Here is a 10,327-nt window from a genome sequence, read left to right on the forward strand (position 1 = left end):
AGTGAAATCTCGTAATCAAATAAATTGTAAGTAACAAACGCGCATGTATATATACTCTCTTACTACACATGTATAAACCTATAATTTTCATGCTATCAATCGAAAATAATCTATAGGTAAACACTCATAGGGTAAGCGTATTAGATTGTAATAGGATAACCAATTACAATCGACTTTGTGTTTTGAAAATACACCGTCATAGCAACGTAGTTCGTAGTCGTCTAAGGTAAAAGTAAGATTTCGTTGTATCGTATATTAAATTTCGTTGTATCGTACGCGTGACTTTTGTTATCGAACGATTGAAAATTAAATAAAATGTCATTATTTAAAACGAAAGAATGGTGGAGAACAAAATGTGGATCAAACGAAACGTTCGATCGATCGAGTCTCCTTGTGGTTTCTTTATTGAATGACAGAAAGGATTGCGTCGTAATTGGCAGTCATCAAGGATATTTAAGGATATATAATTTATCATCTCAATGGCAGGACGAAACAAAATCTTCGACGGGTTACAAATCTATCGATCTTATGACCGAAACAAAACTCGGTGATTGTATCGTCGACATAAAGGCGGGAAAATTAGTATCGTGAGTGTTACATCGTTAACCGTTTTACAATCACGTGACTTATCTTTCCTCAATTTTTTTTTTTTTTTTTAAATTGTTTCGATTTATTCGTCAGACATGTTTTATAATTCAAAAAATATCATTTCAGTGGTTCCCAAGATACTCGTCTGGCAGTATTAACATCGAGCAAGCTCATAGTTTATACGGTTACATTGACAAAGGGATCTATCGAACATGGTTAGTATAAAAATCAACGATTACGCAAAAATATTCAATTGATTTTCAATGTTTTTACATGTACGTTTCTTGACATCCATTCGTTTAATGGCCTCTTCAAGATCGATAGGGAAATCTTTAGACGATGTCGTTATTGAATCGAAAGTTATTTCTTATGGATAATTAATAAAAATCTTAGCTCTCAAAAGATTTGCCGGAGGCTGTTGTGCTCGTGTATTTCGTAACTGCATTATATGCTGAAAGCGTGCACAGGTAGCGATCGCATCTCTTGGAACGTATATGTATGTATGTGTGTATGTATATATATATGTGTATGTATGTATATATATATATGTGTATGTATGTATATATATATATATGTATACAAATGTATGTAGGTTGGCGGCGTCTCTTCCTCTATGTATTTGTGTGTGGCCTGTGTATACTTAGATTCTGTTATAAGTTTTATTTGAAATGCCTTAAGGCTGCTTTCACGAGTATGCCTGGAGCTATGTAATATCGTTAAATTCAATGGTCAGTCGTTATTCTAGGATAATTCGGCGTAATAAAAGCATAGACTTTGTGTCGTCATTTTTTTTTCCTGCGCGATTCGTATAGCGCGCCTTTTCAATATGGCGATGGCGTCGATGGCGCGTTAGATATAAATTATTAGTGTTACGTATTTATGTAAATAAACGTAGATACGTAGAGATATCTATATATACACATACATATATACGCACATACATATGTATATATATATATATATACATATATATACGCATAACGATCTTATTTCATTGATCGTACGATATTGTCATTCCTTCTCTCTTTACCGTCCCTGTTCTCGCGCGTTAAGGTATAACGATCTCGTAAAACGTGCACCCGAAGTACAAATATACACGCAAATGCGGCCGCAATGAATCCGCTTGACCTATATAACAGACAGGAATCACGTTTGTTCGTTTTCTTGACTCCTTCTTCTTCTTCTTCTTCTTCTGCTTTTTCTGCTGGTTGTTTAGTGAATGTGTCGACGAGTAAAATCTTTTAATGAGTATCAAGGAGTCATTGAGGACGATACAAATAATATATTATGATGATTGCTTTTCTTATCTCTCTTAATATCTCTTAACGAAGATTATTCTTGTTATTCTTTTTATAATTATTACTATTATTATTATTATTATTATTATTATTATTATTATTATTATTTTTTTTTTTTTTTTTTTTTTTTTTAAGTCTTTTTTTAACTTTAAGTATTTCATTCATCGTCTTATAATCCATTTATATTACATATATTTCTATTTATCTTCTAGGAGATCATTGTAATCTGGAAATTGCTTACGAACACAGATTACCACGCTTTCCAGCATCCCTCGTAGTTGGTCCATTCGGTGGTGTACGTGGCAGAGACTTCTTATGCGTTCAATGCTTGGACGGAACTTTATTCTTTTACGAGCAAGAAGCTTATGCCTTCAGTCAACTTCTAAGGAATCGTCTGTTGCCCGAACCGATCGTTTACATTTCGCGGAACGACGTCTTCGTCACTTCGAATTGCTCATGGATCCTCGAATGCTACAGGCATGTACTTATATATATAGGTATCTCTTGCTTACGCTTCCAGGTAACTTACCTGACGATGATGGGAGCCTATTGTTTTTCTCTCTTTCTCTTTTTTTTTCTCTCTCTTTCTCTCTCTTTTTCTTTCTCTTTCTTTCTTTCTTTCTTTTTTTCTTTCTTTCTTTCTTTCTTTCTCGTGTGCTCTTTGAATTCAAGTACACGTCACACTCGAGTACATATACTTGGAATTTGCCTTTCTCCATCCTATTCAACAAAATTGTTAACAATTATTTACCTTTTACTTGACCTCTCTTTTTTGTCTGCAAATAATTTCCCCTCCCCTCCCGCCCCCCTTCCCCCCCAAAAAAAAGAGAGAAAAAATGAAGGATTTACGAAAACGAAAAGAAGAAAAGAAAATTTGTTAACTTTTGCTAATGTTATTTCGTATTCGTTTGTTACGTTCATTTTATCTCCAAAATTAATTATAACGTAAATGTTCTTTAGGTATCAAAATATAGCTGAGTTTGGAAGAAATCAAAAGGATGGAGAAACGAAGAACGAAGCGGCGAAGAGCTTGGAACCAGAATGGAGTTACAACATAGGAGAGGCTGTAGTCGATATCGGTGCTGTTACCTTGAGCAGTTTCGAGATCGGGATCGTCGTTCTCGGGGAGAAAAATCTTTACTGCTTCAAGGACACTGGTGCTTCGTTAAAGTACACAAAAAGGCTCGACTACAAAGCACTTTGTTTTCACGCTTACGTCATAGGTAAATCATAATTTTCATAAGAAATAAAGAACGAAAAAAAGAAAGAAGGAAAGAACGAAAGAGCAGAGAGAGAGAGAGAGAGAGAGAGAGAGAGAGAGAGAGAGAGGAAAAAATAAAAGGAAAGAAATAAAATATGAAATAAGTCGAATCAAATGTAAATTAATAAAAATTGTCCTGTAATAATATATTTTAAATGAAAGTGATCAATAACTGGTGAGCGACGTAATTTAGAAAATAAACTAAATTAAACTGAACTAAACTAAATCAAACTAAACCAAAGTAAAGTGAAATAAAATGAAATAAAATAAAATAAAATACGCGTTCACTAGGTAAGGTATGTGAAGTAAATGCTAATGATACTTAAAAGAAAACAAAATTTTTCTTTCTTGCGCAGAACCGGATGGTAAACTGATGGTGTTCGTAATTGCCGATACAAGCACCTTGATGATTTACGAGGGTACAACTCTCAAGTGGTCTGCACAGCTACCGTTCGTTCCGGTAGCCGTAACTAGAGCACATTTTCAGGTAAAATCATTGCGTTTTATATGTTATGTCGTATCGACATAACGCGATATCTGATCTCTTGTAAGAGCATCATTTCTACATTAGCTCCAAAGGATCATTAATCTTTTCTGACGAGGAAAGAGATCTGACGATGGAAAGAGAACGATAGACGAAGAAAAAGAAGAAAAAAAAAAAAGAACATTGAAAGTGAAGAGGGATACTCGGGGATTGGGTGGCGGGGGGTGGTGGAGGGGGAACGGTGAAAAGGAGAAAAAGAAAAAGAAAACGAAGCAAAAAAAGAAAAAAGAAAAAAAGGAGGAAAAATAACGAAAGATAGGAAGAGGCAAGAGGTGGTGTACTGGGAAGGACGAGAAGCCGGTAATTATCGTCCTGCCTGTTCTTTTATCTTATCGCTATGCGCAGCAGCGTCCAGCAAGGTTGCCATTGTTGTCTTTCCGGAGGACAGAGAGTGCGAACTGCTGGCTAATTGCTTTAATACCGAGAACTGATTCGATAATCAGACTTATTATCACCCTCGTACACAGGCTACATATATTCTCAAGATTAATCGAATCAAATGCACAACGAAAAGGGAAAAAAAAAGAAAAAAGAAAAAGGAAAAAAAAAGGAATGCAAGAGGAAGGGGTTTGGCAAAAAAAAAAAAAAGAAAAAAAAAAGAAAAAAAAAGAAAATCGGAATTAGGCTAATTCTCAAATATGATGTACCTTGATAAAAGTTCGAACAGGAATCAGATCTTGACCTTGAGATCCTTTGAACTTACGTGGATGATATGTTCAAGAGATGATTGAAGGAAATTTGTAATGTATTTTATTTTTTAGTATCTGGATGGTTTAATCGTTATACTCTCGGAGGAAGGACAATTGGAAGCCTGTTATTTAGGATCGGAACCTTCTCTTTTCATAGCACCGGCTGTTCATCGACGTGGATTTGATTATATAGCTGCGGAAGAGGAATTGTTAGAATTACGTAGGAAATTGAAGGAGATGAAACTTTCGGGTAAAGATTAGATTCTTTTTTAAAAGATTATTCATCAGAAAATTATAAAATTTAACATATATATATATATATATATATAAAAATCGATCTTCATCCGCTAAGAATATTTAAAAAAAAAAAAAAAAAATATTATTGGGGCTATCGAAGAACATATATCATTATTTTTGTGAATTGCAATTGGATATCTCGTTTGAATATAGGCGATCAACTTGCGGTAACACCTGTAACGGATATGGAATTGCTCGTTAACGTCAACATTTCTCCCGATCTGGAACCTTGTCCTTTCGTTGATAAAGAATCGAAGGAGGATCAAGAGATACGACAATTGTCTATGTGCAGAGCAACCATAGAATTGTCATCTTACACAACACTTTACGGTGTACAAGTTTGCATCGACGTGTCGAAACCATTCGTCTCTACGATCACTTATCGTGTCATTCAAAATCTCTGTGAGTCTTGAAAAAAAACTTTCGAACGGTTTTGTACATTTTAACAGGGAGTTTTTCTTTTCAACGACGTGCTATTTTTTCCTTTTTTTTTCTTTTTTTTTTTAGGCGAAAAACACGTCGTTCAAACGTTGATTTATCCGAATGAAAATTTACCTATTATGTCATCCGAAGTTAAAATAACTGCTACGTACGAGAACGATCGTGGGAATTTTCGAATAATACAAAAGACGACGGAGTTGCCCTTAAAGCTGATGTTGAGAGCATGCCCGCCCGAAAACACATCGACCTTCACCGTTATCATAAAGTGCAACGAGTCGCTCGTAGGATTCAACCAGCTCTTTCCGGGTAATTTATTCAAATTAATCGTTTAACATGGTCAAGCAAAGTTTCTACGTGTTTCGTAACGAAAGGACAGAGAGACGACATCTTTCTTTTCTTTCTTTCTTTTTATTCATTTTTTTTATCTCTTCTATTCGTATAAAAAATATATTTCCTCCTTAGAATTTAGCGGAGATCATCTTCGAAAACAGAATTGGAATATGTTGGGTCTACAGCACATTCAAACTGGACACGTAGTGACAATAGTTTCCGGTAGTACAAGCAACCGATATCGAGTGCAGTCGAACGACGGTCTATCGATGTCCTTGGTGGTGCAGCAGCTGGTTAACAGGCTCAAGGACAAGTCGACAGGAAGGCTCGCAGCATCCATAAGCCAGCATCACGTGCAACTGGTGCACGTGCAGATGGAACTTCACTTTCTATGTCGGCAGGAAGTTGATCGAATAAACGTATGTAGCTTTGATAAACTGATGTCTTATCAAATCGTTAAGTGATCTCATCTTTTGCCTTTACGTGATAAATTTTGTTCTTTGGTAATTCAATCTGACAAAAGTATAGATGTAAGATAAAAGTGGACAACGAGATGATTACGAAAGTCTTTTAATTGCATTGGAATAAAATACATGTGAGATTTAATGATCATTGTCATAATCATTTAAACATATGTAGACACTTTTTGCTAACATAAGATTTGTTCCCCTTTGGGTTTTTATTCTTCATACTTTTTTCCTGTTTTTTTTTCTTTTTATTATTTTTTTAATTTATTTATTTTTTTATTTTTTTTTTTTTATTTTTTTATTTTTTTTTAATGAATGTAGAACGAACTAACTTTGCTGATGACCCAGTTGAGAAATATCGAGAAAAGGATGTTAAGAGCTGCGAGAGAGAGGAATAGCCGATCTTTAAACGCCACAGGATTATCCTTCCTCTTAAGCTCGACGTATGATGCGATCTCCAGACTTCTTGATGATCTTGCGGCGGCTCAAATGGTAAATATTGTATTCCCTTATTACTTTCATATGGTCCTTCATAATTTACTGCACAACAAATGTTAACTTTTCAAATAGGGAATTTTTTTTTTCTTTTTTTTTTTTTTAAATTTCATGTTGATCATACTTGATTTAAACTCGTTTCACAATGTTCATCCTATACAATGGGATATATACTAAACGACCTTCGTTTTCTCAGAAAATTTCTCTCTGTCTTTTTGTATCTCTCTCTCTCTCTCTCTCTCTCTCTCTCTCTCTCTCTCTCTCTCTCTCTCTCTCTCTCTCTCTCTCTCTCTCTCTCTCTCTCTCTCTTTTTCTGTCTCTCTATCTTTATCTCTTTCTTTTTTTCTTTTTCTCAGACCATCCCGAATCCCAGACATTCCAATAGCAAAAGCAGCGATTCATTTAACAATATCCAGCACTTTAGAGGGAGGTCGTTAAGACTTTCGTTATCTGCATATCTTTCGATCTTACCTGAAGCCGATATCGCGGGTGCACGAATCGAGCGGTAATTGCCTACTATAGTGAAACCCCAGTGGTACTTATTTACCCAAGTGCTTTGGTATCCTACAGTAAGAGCAATCGAACAATCTACTTCGTGCTGCACGTAGGAGCTACGTTGTAAAGATCCAAGAAGAGATTCAATATCTATCGGAGAGTATCCAAGTATAATTTCTACTCTCTTAACTGTCTCTGTCGAGAGACATTTTCAACAGGCATTATCATTGATTCTTAGAAACTAAATGAAATAATATACATATGCAGTATGACGCACGTATCATAGATACATTAGATTATTATTAGTCATATTTAAGATGACACATAATCTTTTTTCCTTCCTTTTTATATTCTATGCTGACTAATATATTATTACCAGATGGATTGCCAAATCAAAATTTTTATATCAATAGGATTCAGATAAATTCTATGAATCTAAGTACATCGCAACAACAATAACAACAATAACAACAACAATAACAACAAAAAAGTATCGTATGATTGCAGTGATTATGACAGCGTGTGCTATCCGGATGTTGCAGAAACGAGAGCATGCCAGGCATGGCTTGCACTGCGCGCTGAGGTTGCTGCTCCTGCTCTTGCGGCTTAACGTAAATAACGATAAGTATACGATTCTGGAGTCGGCGATCGGATTCGAGGCACAGCTGCGTGACGAAGTCGTAAGTGTATACGGATGTGTATATATATATATATATATATATATATATATATATATATATATACATATATATATATATAGTGCTTCTCTCCAAAAAGTATGTTTATACTGTCGGAAATTTAATCACTTTTTTATCATCATAAATATCATACTTGTATTTCTATTTATGACTTTAGGATAGTTTGTTTATTTTATAACGAGTTATAGTAGGCGTACTCTTTTTGTATTTATTATAGATACGTATACATATGTACGTATGTGTTTATACGGCGGAGCGAACCAGATGTTTATTGAAAGCAAAGAATGTACATAAAAACGATTTTACTGTTAAAAAATTCTCGCACAATTAGCGATTGGTTGATAATAGCGTTATATTGTGTATACATATGTACTACGTATGTAGGTAGTACTTGATCTCGTACACGTTCTTAATCTCAGTTATAAGCTCTTGGACATTCTCCGGCTACGTACGTGTTATCGCATACAATGTCGACCGATAAGTCACGGGAAAAGGTGCCGCTCTGTTAGTATAAACACATCTAACCAATATAAATATTTGAAGTTGTTCGTTATTCGATCATGAGTTTGTACAGATTATCAATTACGTCGCAATAATTTTGCACAATTTAATTGTATTAAAATGATCAATCGAATTTTTATTAATACATATATATATATATATATATATATATATATATATATATATATATATATTGATATCTTAGAATTGGGAAGAAGTTGCTGATGCTGGTTTAGCTGTTTTCTTAAGATCTGTCTCGAAGAAACAAACCAACAACACGGAGAACAAATCATTTTCATGGAACAAATTCACGTCGATGAAAGATATAGCCAAATTGAAGAAACGTTTGACACATGCCGTGGAACGATTGGATGATTCTAAAGAGTCCGGTATCGATGAGAATGAAACTGAAAGTGGTAACTTCAATTTCTCATAATGACATCATTGAAATTCGATTTGACGTTTAGGAGAGAAAATAAGAAAAAAGGAAAAAGAAAAAAAAAGAGAAAAATATCAAAAGAAAAGCAATAAAAAAAAAAAAAAAAAAAGAAAAAAAAACGAAACAAGAAAAGAAGAAGAAAAGAGGAAAACGAAGGAAAGACGATAATGAGATAAGATTAAATAAAAAAAAAAAAATATAAAGAAGCAATGGGAGAAAAGAGAAATAAAACATATAAAAGAGAGAAAAAGAGAGACAGAGAGAGAGAGAGAGAGAGAGAAAAGAAAAGGAAATTGGTATGCTTGGTAAAGTATATAGGAGGTACGCGTTGATAATGTCAAGTTTTTATTACGACGATTTCACGGAAGCAATAAAAACATTGATTCCATTGCTCACTCCGACACATCGTCTCGTGTATGATTGTACAAGAAGCACATACCGTCGAAGTCATATGCACCGCGAGTTAACTCATATATACAAGTATCATATCCAGGTACGGAGTGCAAACAGCAACGAGAGAGAAAGAGATAGATAAATAGATAGATAGATAGAGAGAGAGAGAGAAAGAGGGAAGAGGAGAGAGAAAGAGAGAGAAACAGAGAAACAGAGAGTGAGGAGGAGAAGAAGGGGACACGTGTGTGCATTTACGTAAGTACACCTATCTCGTTGGCCCGATAATTTTATTCCGCTGGTCCGCCGCGTTGGATCGAAATAGCGAAGTCAATTGCAGAGCGCATAATCGCCGCGGAATGATTCACTCTGGCGCCATGATTCTGCTTTTTCGAGGTTAATTAATAGGAAGAATGTCCATGGCAAAGCATGCGTTTAAGTCGTCGAGTGCAATAACAGTATGCGCTTTGTTCGATCATTTTCCAACGATCCTTTTGCTATTCGATTCGTTGTATATATGAATAATGTATGCAAAATGGCGTGCAAAGTACGTTTAGAATTAAAATGTATTGGCCCGTGGCGATTTGAAAAAGGCTAACTAATAGCATATTTTCAGGACTGTCAGCAGAACGTAGGAGCGCAGTTATCTCCATAATGATCTTCGAGATCACCGAGATCACGCGACGCCAGGAACGCGGAGAAAAATTCACATCTACTCGATATCTAGTATATAGTAGTAATACTAGTAATATTATAGTAGTTATGGGTTTTATATATATATATATATATATATATATATATATATATATACTTATACTCTTCTATACCGTCCCACGTTAGTTGGTAAGTCGCAATAATATCTTTTTTTTTTTTATTATTCTTACTTTCTTGCCTTCTTTCTCCGTAATAACGTGATTACGTAAGAACGATAACGAATTTGTTGAAAAGTAAATGTATCGAATATATATATATTCAGTAATAGAAAATGCATAGCTACTTTGGATTATATCATACTTAACATTTTCTATACCTTTCGGATTATGGAAATGAAGCGAAGCTTAGAACGAATTTAGTCTCTCCGAGACTAATTTATATATTTGTGTATATATATATATATAGATGTAAATGTTTGGTGATAGCGTTTACTAATCTTTGATACATCGTCAGACATCGTATAAGTTAATCGATACGATGTTTTTCCTTTCTACATAGATTAACGAGATCATGGAGGAGGAAGAATGAATTTGTACGATGAAAAATTGGACGTTCTAACGTTGAACGGTGTAAAGCCGGCTAGATTTCTAACATCTCTGAAGCAAGCCGGTAAGTCGTAACAACGTTTTTCTTCGAGGATGTTTCGCAGAACGGCTGGACGACGTCGGAAGCGACGGGTT

At 34.8% G+C, this 10,327-nt stretch overlaps 2 protein-coding genes across 11 annotated transcripts in view; both read left to right on the top strand.

Annotated features, from left to right (window-relative positions):
- Positions 1–197: 197 nt before the first annotated feature.
- LOC118449430 (protein PTHB1-like) lies at positions 198–8,614 on the top strand. Of its 6 annotated transcripts, XR_014982846.1 has the most exons (13): positions 198–587; positions 715–803; positions 2,099–2,363; positions 2,847–3,109; positions 3,504–3,634; positions 4,453–4,630; positions 4,831–5,079; positions 5,185–5,424; positions 5,581–5,867; positions 6,237–6,407; positions 6,767–6,915; positions 7,413–7,585; positions 8,310–8,448. XR_014982846.1 is itself a non-coding variant. In XM_085660750.1 (12 exons), the coding sequence occupies exons 1-12, from the start codon at positions 316–318 to the stop codon at positions 8,538–8,540; spliced, it is 2,460 nt and encodes an 819-aa protein (XP_085516876.1). In that variant the 5' UTR covers positions 198–315; the 3' UTR covers positions 8,541–8,614. The 6 variants fall into 6 exon arrangements, 5 of the variants coding, with proteins under 5 accessions (XP_085516876.1, XP_085516875.1, XP_085516877.1 ...); XM_085660750.1 differs by lacking the exon at positions 6,767–6,915 and having other exon boundaries at positions 2,153–2,363; positions 7,448–7,585; positions 8,310–8,614; XM_085660749.1 differs by lacking the exon at positions 6,767–6,915 and having other exon boundaries at positions 7,448–7,585; positions 8,310–8,613.
- A 1,145-nt stretch (positions 8,615–9,759) lies between these two features.
- The window catches only part of cv-2 (crosveinless 2-secreting protein), a 26,678-nt gene continuing 26,110 nt past the window's right edge, over positions 9,760–10,327 (top strand). For all 5 annotated transcript variants that reach the window (XM_085660756.1, XM_085660759.1, XM_035883942.2 and 2 more), the window contains exons 1-2: positions 9,760–9,776; positions 10,146–10,256. The gene's annotated coding sequence lies outside the window, so the exon portion shown is untranslated. The remainder of the gene's footprint in view (positions 9,777–10,145; positions 10,257–10,327) is intronic.

The sequence above is a fragment of the Vespa mandarinia genome, chromosome 12, assembly GCF_050613455.1.
Source record: "Vespa mandarinia isolate Hongniang chromosome 12, ASM5061345v1, whole genome shotgun sequence".
NCBI classification, from domain to species: Eukaryota; Metazoa; Arthropoda; class Insecta; order Hymenoptera; family Vespidae; genus Vespa; species Vespa mandarinia.